Raw genomic sequence first — 17,713 nt, forward strand, 5'->3', positions numbered from 1 at the left:
CGCGTGCGACACAGGAGACAGGACAATGTGGCACGAGTGCTCACAAGCAGTCGAGTTCAGCTGTGTGCTATTTCTAACACTATTAGCTCCTCTGTAACTGAAGGCTAGCATGTTTGCATCTTACATAACATCGTTAGAACTACAACTGCTGTGGGGTCGTCTACAGAGCTCCCAGTCCGTCCAAAGAGAACGGAACGTGACGGCTGCAGCTACCTCACTTTGTCTCACCCTTCTGAAGAACAGGGAGATACACACATACCACATTTGAAGTCGATTTTTTACCCACTCCACTGGTGCAGTATAGCTCGGGATGTAAGATGAAGCCTTCTCTTCGTTTTCCCATCCCTCCGCTGGGCAGGTTGTTGTTTAATCGAGTGTGACGTGCCAGCTGCCGGAGGCCGTATGTGAGACGGCCTCCCACCCTGGCCCCTCATCCATTTTCTTTCAGTTTTCTCTTGATTCCTCATCCGTGGCACACCATCGCGATTTGGCACTCTACCACACTGTACAAATTTGTCGCTGGCAGTTCCTTAAGTCTGTCGGCAGTGTCACTTGACTGGTTCCCCCACACCCGGACGTAGGCCTACGAAGAAAGCACAGCAGAAACAGAACGTTTTCACCGACCCGAATTCCGACCGCCTTTTACAAGGGAAGGTTGTACCCGGAAGATGTGCTACGGCCTGCCAGAGCGACATTTGCGGCCGTAAGTGAAAAATGAGTAGGCCTGCCACGATTAAATCCGCTGTCGGTTCACGGACCAGTCGTTTGAACGATGTAGCTTCAGGTTGTGCCATGAGCGGCCAGAAACCGCGGCAACGGTCACCTCAAGTGGAAAGTTATCGGGAGATTCATCAGCCTCAGAACTGTCCCCAAACTGTTCCTCGCCACCAGCGTACTGTATACCCTCAGACATCAACGGAAAAAGTTACAATTATGCGTCGCCTACGCGAACAGGAGCAGTCAGGTTATATCCGGCAGGATGAGCCGCAGCTTCTACGTTCGCACTTTGCCGTTAAAAAACAGTTAGCCCCTTCTTTGGATACACCGGGATGTTCGGCATCAGGTGACACCATACGCGATCGAAGTAGTCACTGCATCAAAATAAGCGGAGCTGACACGCTTTGCGGTCGCACGAACGCTGATGGACTGGTTGCAATGACATTCAGTTCCTCGGAGCAAGACCACGCATTCCAGACTTTTCACCCAAACACGCGCTTATTGTTAATGGGTTTGGCGAGCCGAAGAAGGGTCCCCTGTGAAACAGATGCTGGGGTGTCCGTTTTTCGACACAGTCCTAGGAGGCCGCACGTGATTAGCCAGCGTTCAGGAAGAGCCGCGACGTCTTATGTGGTAACGGGCTATTGTCACCGAGATGGTCCTCGACCCGCGACCAGGAAAGCCAGTAACGCAAAAGGTGCTGCCTGTTCAACAATATCCGAGGTCGATAACTTTTCCCGGTCTGTTGTCGAGACAGCGCCAACACAACACTGTGCATCCGAGGGGAGCCCTCCCCAGGTTCAACACCAGGAAGCGACGGCAACGGACAGTACCAAAAGCAAACGATCCCGATGTTGTGTAGATCCCCAAGCGGAGCACCCCGCCGAAACCTTTAGCAGCTACCTCAGTAATGATGGAATTGAGAGTCTCGACCCGGAAGTTTCGAAAGGTACTATCCTCTGCACGTTGACCAGAGTCGGAAACGTTTGCTGTGATGGCGTCAGGGAGGCATGCGGTCTCTCTACCCCAACAAAGCACCGCCAGTCCGCGAAATTGAGCGGACACCAGACTAGCTGCAGTATAAAGAAAGGAAGCCGTTGGATAGGGGTCGATCTTTCGACTGGGAAAGATGCGGCCGTATCTGATCTGTACGCGAGGCCTACAAGGGGTTGTACGCCTTCTCAAAAGGGGGCGACCTGTTCTTCAAATGAAGCCCACAAAGTTCGGCCTTCACGACGATCTGCGTTCGCTGTTGTTCTGCCTGCGAGCGAAGCCGTAGAGGACGGGATAACCTCCGGCGCTAGTACTGAGTTAGCCGGTGTGAGCACTGCCGCTGCGCCCCCACAAATGTCAGGGACGGAAGACGACATGCATGAACATGAGTCTGACACAAATTCTGAGATTGGCTCACCCCTAGCAAAAGCGAATAGGATAAAGGAGCAAGTAGGCGCAACCAGCCAGTGTCGTGAGCGTTCAGGCTCAATGGGCATGCTCGTGGCTGCTGGACGGTGTCTACGGAGCTTCCGGGGAAACGGTGTTTCCTTTAAACGTGTCCACCATGCCACGAAGAGACCACCAAAGCATACTTGGAGTCACTCCGAGGATACCACAGAAGAAACGGATGTGACAGCTTCACCCCTTGATGGCCCGGAGAGTCCGGTTATAAAGTCAGACGGCTGCTTCGATTTCTGGTGGGGAGGAAAGGATCTAGTGACATGCGAACAGATCATCAGTTTGTTAGAGGACTGCAGCAAAATGTCAATGTATGGCACTGATGTCGAAAAAAATGACCCTTCTTCTTCTCCTTTCCACTCTTCTCATCCGCCGTCCATATCTTTGCGGGAGTACTTCCTGGGCCGCATTGTCAAATACACCCACATGCAGTCCTCTGACTTCGTGTTAGCGGTGCTTTTCATCAGCAAACTTCTGAATGCCCGGCAGCCTGCCCCATTTGAGGGAGCTAATGAAATCACGGTCTCTCATTCGGCGGAAGTAGCTCCCTCTTTACCGTCAGAGGCCTCGCGACAGCCGTGCAGTTCAACATCACCAGAATATGGTCGGAAGGCTACCGCGTGCCGTGTTGTTGCCAGAGAAGACGGTATTGAGTTTAACGTTCTGACCGCTCACAGAGTATTGTTAACCGCATGTCTCATAGCCAACAAAGTTCAGTACGATCGAGGCATAATACTCAAACACTGGGCTAAGGTAAGCACCTCACGCGCTTTGTTGAGTAACAGGAGGGGTCATCGCAGGTGTAAGGCGATGCGGTGGTGGTCTGTATCCCGGTTTGCGAGTAAGCCAGGTGGGTCTTCCTGCCGGCCTGATAAAGGGATATTCGCGAGTACCGTTGTTGATATAACCTGACTACCTTGTAAACGTTTCCGTCGTAGTTACGTGCGTTGTCACCAGCCTCCGACGAACGAACGGCGCCATTTACCGTGACAGAAAACGTTATTGCGCCCAGACACTAGCAGACGAATGCCTCCCGAACCTGCATTGAGAGATGGTGATGAACTCACAAGATTGTCGTGAACCTTGAATCCTACATCGAGTCTTTATTCTACATATGGTTCAGCTTGGAGGTCTCGAGCGCGACGAAGCTGTTAACCTTGAAGCCACCTTCCTGCAGATTATTGATTGGTAACTGTTCAACACAAGGCCATTAGCAGCATTGATTGCATGCATTCAGGATGTTCCTCTAAAACACATTAGCTGTTCCCCGAACAGATGAATTGTCGGCATCGATGCGGTCAAACCTTGTTTGTTTCCATGCCTTGGTCTGCAGCAACAATTCGCACACGACAGGCTCACAGCAGTGTGGGCTGCACGTAAATATACTGTTGTGCGTTGCTCGAAACAGTGGCGTTTGTGAGTAGACCGCGAATTGTCTAGAAGGTGCCCTGCACAGTGGCTTCAATTTTATTTCTTTTGTTCTCCAAGACAAGGCATTGGACGTATCAGTTTCGTGTTTTGTTTACCATGTCGATGCACTGCTAGAACTTATTTCCAAAATTCATGTATCAAGATGCAGACTAAGGCTGGGGCACGATGTCGACCCATTCCCACGTGTATCGTCTCTCAGTTCTCCCACACCATTTACTCTGCTGAGTCGGTTGACCTCCTTGCTAGGCGTGTCGCTCGTCGGACCACCCTTGTGTGTTGTCTGTGTCAGTATTTCCTTCTTAGGCGCGTGAAGGTCTCTGTGGAAGACTTTCTTCTCGTGAGTGTTAACTAAAGGAAATTCACTACGGATCTTTGTGTCTGTGCACCGAATGTTACAACATATGAACAAACAGATAATGACACAGTTTCAGGGATACCTCGTGTTGCGTTTCACCGGCGCAGGCTTAGCATGCTAGCACGTGTGTAATCCACCATTGCAACGCTAACCCAAAATTGCAACGCATTTTTGTGTTCGAATTTGCAGACGTGCCACCGCATTTCCCATCGCGACGTCACGCTACTCCTCAAGTCGAGCTCCCGGCCTATCCCGCCTCCCCCACTTTTTCTATGCAGTCACTTCAAAAGAATGTACTTCAGAGGCCAGAACTACAAACGGCGTGAAAGTACTTCGTGTGCACGACTGTCCCCCGAAATGCATCGCGAAAGGAGAAGAACTCAAGAAAATAAAAAACGCCCCCAACAAACTCATGTTTTCGATGAGCGGTCCATTCGTCCGATGTCATCTCCCACCAGAGGAAACCTCTCAGTTGCACAGACCAAACAGGTGGCACCACTGAGTCTTACGAGTGCTACAGTCGACGTTCACGCCGACAGCTCAACAGCTCTAGACGCCGGCGAATTTTCCTCTGTACCACTTCACTCTGCTGCGTCTCCTCGCCGTCAAGCATGTCATTCAAACACAGAAAAAATAGATTCCATTGCGCATTCCCGCAGCAGTTCGTCCCTAAATCAGTGTTCTAGAAGCGCCTTCTACAAGCCAAACGGCGTAACAGAACGTCGTAACAACTGTCCTTTAACGGTGGTTTGTGGCGATTACTCAGCTCGCACTAGGCCACTAAGGCAGCAACGTGAAACTCGCCAGGACGGAAATCACGGATCTTTTTACCATCGGCTACAGCATGTGCATGCCGTTAGGAGCAAGCCCGAGTCTCGGTTTACCGATACGGCCACTCAGATAGAGCGAACTGTGGGAAGTAGTGGCGTATCCAAAAAGGAAGTAGAGCCACTTCAGGGATCGCTCAGCCAGCAACGAACACCAGCAGCGGAAGTTGTGCCAAGCAGGCGACACATGTCTTTCTGTGATGATTCTGCTGGTAGTCCGTGCGTCACATCAAATGTGACAATAGGTACGAATAGTTTATGAAGTCTGATGGCAAGAAGATTCGGGGAAACCCCAATAGGCAGGGTTATGCAGACGCATCGAAGTCAGTTAGTTTATGGCAGCATTTCCATGGTGCCGCTGGTCCCGAGGAAGTCAAAAGGATGCCGGATCAACCACAAATTACGAGTTCAGATGTGTTCTTGTCTTCACTACTGTATCGTGACATTCTCCACACAGAAATTACTCCCGACGACAGCCTCAGAAATCCACACAAGATTAAACGTGTTTTGAGATATGCATTTCATAATGTGTTGCACTCGTCTTGTGTCGTATCCTGTACAGCTGACATCCGTCACAGTGACTCGCACTTAACGTCGCCTACAGGGAGTAGACAGAGTCATCGTGCGTGGAGCAGAAGTGTCCCAACTCTAGTGCGGAGCAAGTACGAGCGAAGGCCCTCCCCCTTCTCCATTAGACAAGCGCTGCTGCTTTTTGGATCACTGGCACGGGTACTGAGAGCTTGCGACTACAAATCACTGCATAACCGGTCTGCTCTTCCTTTGTCCAAGCTGCACTAAAGTTTGTCTATGAAGGCTCGAGTCAACCAGGTTTCGTGTTGTCAATGGGTCGCACACTACAGTTTTCCCCTTTTTTGCTTGTCCTCTTCATGGTGCGACACAGGCACGATGTCAGGCACTTGTGGAGGTTCGTTGACAGTTCTGTTGTACGGAGCATCAGATCAACTGCGAAATAAACCGATCGACCCCCTCGAGTACAATGTGCTGACTGTCTTACAACGGCAAGACATCTCGAGGAAGGAAGACAGCGGACAGCCACGGAGGTTCATGTGAATGTGACGTAATACGATCTCGTAGTGGCGGTTCGTTTGCAGTTCTACCTTGTAGCCTGAGCAGATGTGGGACGCGTGAGAGACGAAACAGTTTTTGCACTACACTGTCCAAATCCAAGGCCGAAACTGGTTCTCACCTGTGTCATGTCTGGTGCCTCGTGCGCACGAGTGGCGTCAATCATTTTTCACCGCCCGCTGTGTTCTTTGCAATCCGAAACTTTTAGGTGACTGCGACACCCTAGTTGCCCTACAATCGAACAGCAAAAAGGACTACGTGTCGCAGGTTTGCTCTCCCTTGTGAGCACGTGGTGTAGAGCCACTAATCACCGTTCGAAAGTCAGCGGTTGTAGATATCCGTGCGATAGTGTAGCCGTGTCGGCAGTTTGACGCATAATAAGCCCAGGGCACTCGACTAGAACTGCGTGACCATGTGAAGTGAATCTTGTACAAGAGGTGATGTCTCATCGGCAATCGTGTATGAGTGAGCACGACAGCGCCGACTCCTCGGCAGAAAACGGATACAGGACTGGCAACTAAGGACAGTAGCCCTAGGTCTCTGCGCTCTTCCTGTCACACAGTGGAAAATGCAACTGGTTTAGTTTTGTGGTTGGGGTAAACCAGTCCACTTTAGCAGGGTACCGTTTTGAGTGGCCGGAGGATACACCGGAAAGGGGGATAGGGCGACACTGTCCCCTTTGCTAACCGTGTAGGGACCTGGTCCCCCCAGCAACCCGTGTAAACTAATAGTAGCTTAAAATTGAGAAACCTACAGGCTTGCCGGAACAGTTTCAATGTAGGTAGAAGACACATAAAACAAATATAGTCAAACAAATAAAAGAAAAAGGATCAAAAAACATCATTTTAATTACTCTTCAGCTTACGATTGGTAAGTTACCTACTTTTGTACACGCCTTCGTCGGAAGAACACCACACTGCGCTGTTCTGTAATCTTCATCTTTTTCGCAGGGGGGTCTGCAAGTTTGATGGCGAACTGCGGTGTCTCACCGAAAAATTACGAACACCTGTACATTCATTGTTTGCGTGAGCCATAAGAAACGCGCACCTTGGCACTGGTGCGCATCATGGGGCATTTCGCATGCACAACGGAAGCATGCTCTTTAGCTTGTGTGACAGCAATGCCTCGCAACTTGGTTTGTCGCTTCCTTTGTCATTTTCGTTAGCTGCCACTAGTACAGTTTTCCATGGTGCCCGGCGTCGCATGATTTTCAGTTCATGGGGGCCATTGCCGAAGTGTAGTGGTTAATTATCCTACTACGCAACTGAGAACCTGGGCAATGCGCTGTGCTTCGAGTAGAGTCAATCTCTTGGGCCACAGTATATCTGTGAAACAAGTTGCCGGACCAGGATGCGATCGCCTGTAATTGGCTTCACTTCTACACTTTTGGGGAGAGTCTTTGCAGTCAAGACCGCTTTCCGAGCGATTTATCTTTAGTGCAGCCTACTGCTATCAGGATGATGGGGTCAGGGGACCAAGATTCTTCTCAAGAAGAGTTCGTAGTCTGGAAGGGTGCAAAACTTTTGTGGCCTGTCGATATGCCTGATTATATTGTGGACTTCACAGTCGTTCGCTGGTAAGACAGGCTTTGGCGGCTCCCATACACAAAACACCGAAGCGAAATCGAGCATGTCCACACACATTTCAAGCAAATCAACGAATTACCGCGCGAACTTTTAATATGGCCGAAAAACAGCAAGAGGCAGACGAAACACAATATGTTATATGCTATGCTGGGCAGCAAAATTGTATGGGGGTGTATATGCTCTTGGGAATCCAACAGGCAAGCAGGCCAACCCACCATTTTCTATAGATCTCTACATTATCAGCAATTTCTCGAGGTAAATATCGTCGGCAGATCAAGAACCAAAACCACTCATCCCGGACACGTCTTTTGTTCCTGTGGTATCATGCTCTGGCTCTTTTCTTTCCAGTCATATGGCGACGAGCAACACATTGGGTTATTATTGGTATTGTTTGCACAGTTCTCCGTACCCAGAGGGGTGTAACGGAGCAATCACACGCGCCTGACATTTTCTTCAGACAGGTGGCTTTTTCTGCAGCCTGCAACTACCAATGGAGTTCCCAGTGCGAACACGCGTTCTGCCAGAATATTCATTTACAGTGTCTGAAGAGTCGGATCTGCGTCAAAAATGTCCTCTTTACTTATTTCATGCAATCCGTTTAGTCTACATAACGCCTGACGGTCACATTGTTGGGTTGGACTGCGGCAGGTGTCACTAGAGATGCCCTAGCGATTAGCCAAATGGCCACGAAGGTGACAGCACATGTATATCATTGTAGACAGGACAACACATTCTTGGTTCTCCGTTCTTATGCAGCAAACAACTCATGGATGAGTTCAGCCCAGATAAAAATGCGCTGCAAATAGCGGAGACGCTAAAAAAAGAACTTGACGCAAAGTGGGGTCTTTTCTGGTAAGCCCAGATGCCTCTGTGTCCTCCCGGTTTTTGCAGCGGCTTTGCCACGCTTCAACAGAACGACTGATGTCCCCTGATGTCAACGTTGTCTTAGAGCCATAAAATTGACCGCAGGACCTTTTCCTACTTTTTGGATGTCTCTGCTTTGTTTTGCTTGACGCCTAGGCACGTGACTGTTGGAAACAATTTTGGAAGCTACGTCGTGCACCAGAAAAGGCGGTTCGTCTATTTCACCATAGCCCAAGTTTCCTTCCTCATATACAAGGCACATTAATAATGACTCCCTCCGGTGCCGCAGCTGTCAGAACGCCTCTCAATTCTCATTTGTAGAACATATGTGTTTTCCTTATCTGATGGAAGTCGATATATCTAGGACCTACTTGGCCTTGCGCCATCCGGTCCTCTGACGAAAAGTATCTGGATGTCCTGGCAGCGGTCGTCGCAGGTTCACTGGTGGCATTTCTACGTGCTACAGACATCTCTGTTCATTATGTGAGTACGACTCCTGTGAGTCCACACAGACGCATCTCGTTATACAGCCACCCGATGGATCCTGTTGCTGCCTCTAAACATGATGCTCCTATATTAAGGGTAATTTCCTTGTCAGTAACGTGGCGGTATTGTCAACTAATAAAAAAATACGAGCCATTTTTCTAGCGGACCGGTCAAGAAATCCGACAACGGTACCGCAGCAGGACTTTCACAACAGATGAAAAAGCTGTGGAACGTACCATGCCGAAACCCTTCTGATGGTAGGTGGCAGTATATCACCTTCGAGCGCTTCGTCTCAGCACACCCAGTTTGCAATGGCGAGGTGTCACCACAACAAGTTGACATCAGTTCCCTTTTCTAGCAGCACTCTTGTAGTTTCGTTATATCGCTCTCTCAATTTGGGAAAAACATACGTCCACTACTGAACAACATCGCATAACTAGTCACTATGGTCTCCGTCAGCGTAAGCACGCATTGCGGTTATTCACCAGTAGGTATTTCACAGGGAATTCCAAAAGGCTTCATTCTGACTAATCTTCTGGTGCCACTTTAAGACTGAAATGTGAAGCTTAGAACTACGAACGTTTCGATCGCGAGATTCGAGATAATAGGCATTGTCAGTACAGTCGTATCGCCACCAGGTGGCTTTCTTTTCGGTTGGTGAAGCGCGAGGCGCAAGAGGTCCACAATGCAACTATTATATGGTGCGCAAACCAAGAAATCTCTCCAGCAGAAGCACGGCCCACCATTTCATGTTAGACGATGGCATTCACACAGGGTAAAAACGGAACCACCATGCATATGTTTTACCTATCAGGCGTTGCCAGTGTGACCCAGGCAGAACTATCCACACCTCCTTTGCACAGCAGCTTCCTGCTGAGCAAATTAGATGCGACCGAGTGTTCAGAAGAGCTGCCACCTAATCAAAGTAACCGTTGTTTCGTTGTTCTTCCAGCGATGTGCGCTAGCACTAACGTAAATCTTTAGACCACGTACACACGGATATCCTTTCTTTTCGTATTCGAGCAACTGACGCTTCGGTGGTTCTGAAAGATAAACGGGGCGTTTTATTCTTCACTATCACCGAGACAAGTACGGGAAGGGTACGAACAATTGACGAGCCAGGAAATCGATTGACACTTAAACTATGCCATTCAAACAACGAAAAACCTCTTCCGGCCCCTGTAGACAACGCTTCTTCCATGAAGAACAGTCACACGACACCATCTGCACGGGTAAGTCGCCCAGACCCACAAGGTGGCCCGCGGAAAACAAATACTGTAATACAACCAAAGCAACTACCAGCCGGAGAGTTCCATACTGAGATCCTCATAATCATCGTCGCACCACTCTTCGACGACGTATTTTTCAAGGTCTGGAGAGTGGAAGGATACAGTCTTTGCCTTGCGCTTTGGAGGGCTGAAGTCCGTCATGTGAAGAATCTCCTGGACTAAGGTGTCCACGTACAATTCGTGAGGAAAAGCGTACTCTTCGCACAAGGGACACTTCCAGCTTGACCTTGCACAGTGACGTAGGTAGTTAGTTCGGACATAAAACTGTAAATCGAAGCATTCTGGGTGTCGACAATGAACAGAACGAACAGGAGTCCTTAGTCGTCCAGCAATATCGTCACTAAAGAGAGTGAGAGTCAGGACAGGAGGAAGAGCAGATTGACTCGCACTTGCTGTCGTGCTGACCTGCGGCGACGCCACTGGTATTGGCGCATGAAAACACAACGGCACACAAGAAAACACTTTGCTCATAACGAACAAGTCACGAACCAACACACTGTGTTCACCAGCAACCGCAGGAATGTCTCTACGCGCAGGTGTGAGCATGGGAACGAGCATCCCACGCCTGACCACAGCTGGAGAGAGACGTGTCGAAAATGAAGCTGAAGACAACATGAGAGAACTGTAGGTTACCTGTTTTCTTTCGCTTGAATCCTGGAAGTCTTTCGAAGATGACCGACCAGAAACCACGTCGCGGTGTCTCTGTTACTTGGTTACTGTGGTTGAGCGCTCCATCCCGGAGATCCTCATTCCGGACGTTGGCGCTCCCACAGATATCTCGATGTCCTTTTAGCGTCGACGAACTCATCGAGCATCTTCGACTACGAGGGCTCTCCATAATGCTATCCTTGCCTCCGCCTGAGATTCGGTTCTGCCCGTGGCTGTCATCAAATATCTCCACTTCATCGGATGAAGTCGAGACACGTCGCTGAGTTTTCTGAGCGACTATCCACTTCAGCTGACGCACATAAAAAAACGCTCCTCCATCAGTCACTCTACACTGCATATTCACCAGCTCTGTGCACATGCATCTTCTGTACACGAAAGACATAACAGGTCATGTTTCTACCACAGTTACCCGAGGCACCTACATTCACGCACCGAGCACATCCAAGTCCACAACAAATGCACGTGTGTGGCAAAACACGTTTATGCATCATTCATTTTCATGAAAGCTTGCCGGCGAAGAGCTCACACAAGCACCGCCGCCCTTCATGTCCATCGGTTGATAAACACAATGGAAGAGCTGAAGCGACTGAGTGAGGAAGGCAGCCGCAGTACGTGGCAAATTTCCGTTAGGTTACTTGCGAGAGAGGTTACATCACCTTCGACTACAAGAACCGGGAAACACGTGGAACTTACAAAATCAGTGCAGTATGGAATAGGTAGAGATCGGCGTTGTACGATGGCCTCCAGCAACTGGCTTTCTTCCACAGGAAGCGAACAGACCAACTGAACTAGGAAAAGACGCCCTTCTCGGTGCTGGCCACGCGCCTGCGAAAAACGGATACAACAAACAGCACGGTGCGGCCAGATTCGCAGGGCGCGTCTGTTAAAAAGGTCCTCGCAAACCCTGTGACAAATGAGCCTTAATTGAGGCACTACCTGTACAGCGGTGATCAGCGGGAATGACAACCGAAACTCTTCCTGATACTACCGTCTCATGCTCAGCTACGTCAAAAGCGGCTTTACTTATATTCCAGATCCTAGACTTCCCTACTGAGTACAGAGGCGCCACCACAGTTGAACAGACGCAGTACATAGGATCTGAACGAGTGGCAAGCACGACATACACAACATCCGCTCGACAGTTGGTCTACGTCAGGCATGCTCCGTCGTAGATTTATATTTTCTTCCGGCACAACCAAAGCAAAAACTCACCACAACGTAATTCATGCCACTCTTTGGTCTGGCATGTCGTTTGATATCGGAGAGGTAAAGGGGAGGCTTCGGGTGCAAGTGTGGGACAACGGGGTCGTAAAGAGTCTCGAAATCGGGAGCAGAGCAGTCGAAACCTGCAACAGCCGTTCGAGTTGCACCTACGCCTATTTTGCATTTTCGAGGACTCGTCCTCAACGTAGGCATGACATTTCCACCTCTTCCTGGGCCCGTTGAACTCGATTCTGCAAGCGAAAAAACCGAAAGAGGCCTGGACAAGCCGACCAGGGTCATATAGTTGCTCGTGGAACGGCAGCAGAAACAGCCTCGTGAAAAGAACGTGTCACTGAGACTCCACATCAAACGAAAATCCACGCGCCCACTCATGAGGTCAAATTTTAGAATGCACCGAAACCCTGGGTCTGCATCTGGGAGTTTTGTGACATGACTGAAGTTGTCGAATCACTGGAAACGACGAAAAGGACTTTGTGTCTGGGACAGGGAAACGAACATTTATCCGGGTGAGCAGCGTTGACGTGTGTTATCTGCGAATTCTACCCTGTCCAACCAACAATTACAAGGACTTTCTGAGATAACTTTTGTTCCCTCCCTTTTCTCCCACGCACCTGAAAAGGAGTAGCTGATGAATCCGTCCCTATCATCTATACCGCCTTTTGCCTCCCGGCCGCCGCTTCGTTTCCTCAAGGACACGGGGGTGATATCCGATCCAGCTGTCAAAGCTCGAACGCGGGGGTTGAAGAAAATTTGAAGACGGTCGGGAATGTAGGGACGATGCCGCCCGCACACAGGGTCATCCATTGGGAAAAAACGCAACTCAAGAGCTGCTGAGGGATTCGAGGCAAGCTCCCGCTGTAACACCGGGGAGTGACTAAACGGAAGGACGCATCGGCCAGCTAAGCTCGGGATTAGAGCAGGCGGTCCCGCCAGATCTTCGTCGGAGAGGTGATACGCTGGACACGCGAGTGACGCAATAGAAGAACACCACGTAACTTCAGTGCTCGGGTCCTACGAGACAAATATGAGACAGAGAAAACTGACACGATGAAGGGGTCTTACAGGACAAGCCGAAAACGTACTCTCAACACTGCAGATAAAAAATCTTCAGAAGGAATGCGTAGCTGGTTAGCCTCGTCGAAGTTTCTTCTACAGAAGTCCGCAGTGAGCGGCGCAAAAAGAAGCGACTATTCAGGAAATCCACATTTCGCTTCGTTGCCACATCGTAATGTACGATTTAAGATTTCCTGATACACTCGACCTTCCAAGGATTCGGCACGTGTCCACCTCAACTGACTACGGTAATACAGATACGGATGTGGGGGTGTAGATACCTGGCCACCTTCAGACTCGCTTCCTCTCACGCGGTGCAGTATTGCCGAAAACAACAAGTCAGTGACATCGCTCCGGACAATAGAACAACGCTGTCTAGAAAGAGAAACGTATATCAAAGGCAATCAAAGGCAGTCGTAATCGGTGAAACAGAAACAAATCCCAACCGCACTTACAAAGAGGAGGATCCTACAGAGGCAACAGTAGAATCTGTTCGGAAGGCGGGGGAACCTCGACGCCACCGCGCCGCAGAGTGCGTGGACACGTACGCGACAGTGGATGCACTGGAGCTGCACGTGGATGCGAGGAACCAGAGGCACAGAACAAATGTCTTTTAGATTCACTGACTACTCAGGCAAGTCATTCGAAGCATATAACAGACAGGCAAGTCGTAAAAGAGTAGCTGCGTTCTTGCATATGACAGGGTCTCCGTTGAGTCCGCATTCACCAACGGGCAGGCTTCAATGTACCACTAGTTGGCGCGAAATGACCTCACCAGGGCCAGGATCAACAAGGCAGCAAGGCGGTACGGGCCAGCAAGTCAGAACGAATCCAAACAAGAGCCTACGGTTGACACTGGGCTCCATTCTTTTGTAGACGGGATTGAGGGGATGATTTACACGAGAAACAGGCATGCATTAACTTAAAGAATGAGTTGGTGCGTCGCTGCATGTCGAGTCTTTCCTGCTACGTGTGAAGGCGGTATCAGCACAATCGCCGCAGAACAGCGGCGCATTTAGACGAAAAAACGGAGCTCATGCAAATCCGTCTGCTCTCGACTTTCTCCTACAATATGTTCTTCATATTCCATACGTGAGACGAGTTATATTTGTGCGAGGAAACTGCTGAAAAAACAGTGCGCATATGGTTGGCATTGGCATACTGAAGAGGTTTTGAGTCGCTCGTAGTCTTTGCCCGAACAGGCGTCTTTGTCTCCGAACTGAGACGCCGGCAGGAGCCAGGCAGCGTCACGACGCGAGAAGAAAGCAGCGAGTGTCTCTCGATCACGGCCGAACACTTCCTGCAAGTGATTCAAGCACATGTTTCCCTGGCCATATTTACAAAGTGCAGGAATAGGAAAACACTGCGATGACACTTTGTAAGTCGCAAAAAAAAGCAAAACGGTAGCAGAGTATCTTCGCATACGCGAGGTCGTGCCTATGCTTGACGCTGATTGCCTGTGGAGAGACTGGTGGCGACTGGAGCTTCCGCAACAGGCAGTCGAAGAGAGGTGAAGTATCTCTTCTTAGCAGAAAAGCATGACAGGTTGAAGAGAGAAAACAGCGAAAACAAGACTCAATGAAATTACAAGACAGATGATTTTTGAGGCTGGGAAAAACGAGGGCACGGTTCCGATCTGGTTTGTTCAACTGGTTTCATCAACTACAGAAAACAACCACATCCAACTGGTTCAGTAGAATACCTGCCCAAGTGCTCGCACCACCCTATGTCAACATTCAATATTTCCGACGTCAGCGTGAAGCTTTTCTCTTTTGCGTGTATTTCCCGATACTTACCTCGCACAGACAGAATGCTTTGCCTTCTCCAAGGCTTACTTCCTTGCCGTGGAGTTTCCAGGTATTCTGCGCGAGACGTGTCGTTCGCTGTTGCGTCATAAGAGGCTGAAGAGCTCCCTCCAGCTTCTCGGTCCACTCCTCAAGAGGTCGGCGGCTTTCCCCTCCGTGCAAGCTGTCCCGTGCTTCACGCGCAGTCATTTCCAGTTTGTTTTCAGTAGAGGGTGGTAAGCAGTCGTGTTCTCTTACTTGCATGGTCTCAGCGCGCATCGAGCCGGACCTGTGTCGACTTTCATCCAGCGCATCACCTGAGGAACTTGCGTCAAAGGGCAAGAAGTCGGTTTCCTTCCTCGACTCACTGCTGTCTCCTGCTGTCGTCCTGCGACCTGCTGAAGAGCGCACCCTATGCGAGGGCACTCTATGCTGGACGTGGGCATAGAGAGAGGGCTTCCGCAAGCTGTTTGCTGAGTCGCGATTTCTGGAGCAAAGTTCACGAGACAATGGTCCTTCTTCAGCTGCTTCCTCCCGTCGCTGGTTCTCAGTCGCCAAGGACCCAGAAGCGTCAGCGGCCTCATCGTGGGGCGGTCCTCGACGCTGTTTGTGGATGCGAGGGGACAGGACACTGGTCCCGTCTTCAACAACCCATTCTTCTCTCTTTCGCGGTGAGCTGCGGAGAGAGTGTGAGGGCGGTGGTGTCTCCATCTCTCCCTCACGTAGTCCGGATAAGCCTATCCCCCGTCGAGTGGAATAAATGACTCCTTTTTCTGGAGAAAGAAACGGGTACGCTCGGGTCTGAGAGCCGCTCCCGCTTCGGTTGGTTCCAGAACGACCGGATGGTGAGCCGGACATCGAAGTGACTACTTGGTCATCTGCCCAGTCTTTTTCTTCACAGACTTCTCGCACACCCCGTCCGGTCCCGGCCGCATCGTGAGAGTAGCTTGAGAGCGAGCTTCCAGTTCCAAAAGTATCTTTCTCTCGTGCAGAGGCCTGCGATGAAGGTAAAGAACGACTCGGATACCTGTGTGAACCGTCCGGACGTCCTGAGGAGTACGCTGCATTCTGTCTGCGGTGAAACCAATGCGTTTGCCTCCGCGATGTGTCTTCGACGTCTCGTGCTCGCGTGAGGCCTTCTTCAGGCTCCTGTGACCCGCGCTCCAGGTGCTGCACCCACTCCTCTTCGAGTCGCATTTGCCGCGTCCTTTTCCTCCCCCTCTCACCCGCCTGTAAGGGCACAGGATGCGCGGTCGCATAGGTTCGCTCACTACCTCGGAAACGAACGTTCGTTTGTTCGTCACGCCAGCTGGAGAAAGGGAGGCACCCACCAAGAATAGGTCGCTGATCATAGCTCGACGGTTCGTGGATTCCGTGCGACCTGTTCACCGGACAGTGCGTGACTTCCTCTTCTGTCTTTTCCCCGGATGAACTGAAAGAAGAGCTTCCATGTCTCTCTGTCAGGCGTTCGTCACCTTCGTCAATAGAACGTATACGCGGGGTCTCCAAACCCACTTGAGGACGAACGACTCTCTCACGCCCTGTCCCATGCTTTCGGTGCGTTGGACGAGAAGTTGGAGAAAAGAAATCATGGTCATCACTGCCCCACATTACCTCTTCACACCGACCGCCCCGACGTGGTAAAGAGGCATCGTCAGCAGGCCTCCTTTCTGGAGTTTGCGCGCGCTGCGTCCTGTGGGCGGCCTGAGACGTCTGCGATGACCAACAGCGACCGGACGCCAACGCGTTGTCCGGTGCCAAGTTGTCGAATGCTGCATACGAGGACGGTGACTGAGATTCAGATTCAACGAACTCCGTCCTCCACTTCCTGGAGTTCCCTGCATCGCGGTCGTTGATAGCGGGGAAACACCCGGATGAACTCCACGCGGCTCCTGACGAAATGGAGTCGGAATGTCCGTGGTCATCCACATCGTGGGCACCGAAATTCTGTGTCACTTGTTCACGAGCGTTGTCAGCGTGAGAAATTATGGGCAGCCGCAGGCGCGAGCTGCTGTCTCTCGCCGCGCCTCCATCCTGACGACAGAGAAACGATTCAGGAGCATTTTCACTCGCCTCAAGAACAGAACTGGAAAGCGCCTCAGTCTCTTCCCCACTGGACTGGCTGTCACTGCCGTCGCTGCAATCTGAAATTCGGTTACCCATTGTACTTTTGGGGGGACTAGGCTCAGAGAAGAATAGAGAAGGCTACGGAGTTCGAGACCACCTGTGTTGTACAAAGATCCTACGGTCGTAAAACAGTCGTGTGAAGCAAGCACAGCTCATCAGGAAAAATATCAATTTTTCTCACGATCCTCAAGCGGGTTACATAACAACGAAATGATTGGCTCGGAGCAACGAAACACTCTCTCGTAGGGCAGGCTTACGTCGCCGCTGCTGACGCAGAAGGGAGGCTGGACGTGAGTAGCAGAACGCCTTTGACTTTAGATGACAACAGAAGGTCCCTTCTTAAAGTGAAAGACACTCCCGAAACGTGAGTTCCGCACGAAATGCGCAGCAGTGGTTGGTTCCACTACCGTTAACACACTCTTTTTTCTACGGGAAGACACTGTGACCACGAGTCCCGCCGTCGACAAATGTTTCGAATAAAGACAGCACGATGCGCGTGTACTACACAGTCATGGAGCCACGGGTCAACGTGAAACGGAGCCGCGAGTAAGAAAAAGTTCGCTAAACTAGAGAAAAAAGTGGGAATGTGCGATGTGTTTCGAAGGAATATCGATGTAGTCACCGATCAGCCAGTATCTACAGCATGCACACAAAATGCCGGCATATACGCAATGACGCATTCATCAAGCAAACAACAGGTCGCCAGCTACTAGTTGTATAAGCAAAAGACCGAATGGGCATACTGTTAAGAACAAGATAAAAC

General features: G+C 50.4%; 3 protein-coding genes across 3 annotated transcripts; 2 read left to right on the forward strand and 1 right to left on the reverse strand.

Moving 5' to 3' along the window:
- Window positions 1–2,472: 2,472 nt before the first annotated feature.
- Window positions 2,473–3,952, forward strand: TGME49_244890 (hypothetical protein; the record flags this gene model as incomplete). Its single annotated transcript, XM_002366927.2, has 4 exons — window positions 2,473–2,922; window positions 3,293–3,357; window positions 3,503–3,545; window positions 3,890–3,952. The coding sequence occupies 4 exons, from the start codon at window positions 2,473–2,475 to the stop codon at window positions 3,950–3,952; spliced, it is 621 nt and encodes a 206-aa protein (XP_002366968.2).
- Window positions 3,953–7,328: 3,376 nt separating this feature from the next.
- TGME49_244900 (dynein light chain type 1, putative) lies at window positions 7,329–8,583 on the forward strand (the record flags this gene model as incomplete). Its single annotated transcript, XM_002366928.1, has 3 exons — window positions 7,329–7,444; window positions 8,211–8,306; window positions 8,475–8,583. 3 exons carry the CDS (start codon window positions 7,329–7,331, stop codon window positions 8,581–8,583), a joined length of 321 nt encoding a protein of 106 aa, XP_002366969.1.
- Window positions 8,584–9,484: 901 nt separating this feature from the next.
- Window positions 9,485–17,713, reverse strand: TGME49_244910 (MIZ/SP-RING zinc finger domain-containing protein). The gene is made up of 8 exons (XM_018780737.1): window positions 14,836–17,713; window positions 14,202–14,339; window positions 13,495–13,608; window positions 12,598–12,997; window positions 11,975–12,216; window positions 11,456–11,587; window positions 10,727–11,051; window positions 9,485–10,512 (listed from the first exon to the last, which is right to left on the reverse strand). The coding sequence occupies exons 1-8, from the start codon at window positions 16,984–16,986 to the stop codon at window positions 10,100–10,102; spliced, it is 3,915 nt and encodes a 1,304-aa protein (XP_018637573.1). The 5' UTR covers window positions 16,987–17,713; the 3' UTR covers window positions 9,485–10,099.

The sequence above is a fragment of the Toxoplasma gondii genome, chromosome VI (assembly GCF_000006565.2).
Source record: "Toxoplasma gondii ME49 chromosome VI, whole genome shotgun sequence".
Taxonomy (NCBI): Eukaryota; Apicomplexa; class Conoidasida; order Eucoccidiorida; family Sarcocystidae; genus Toxoplasma; species Toxoplasma gondii.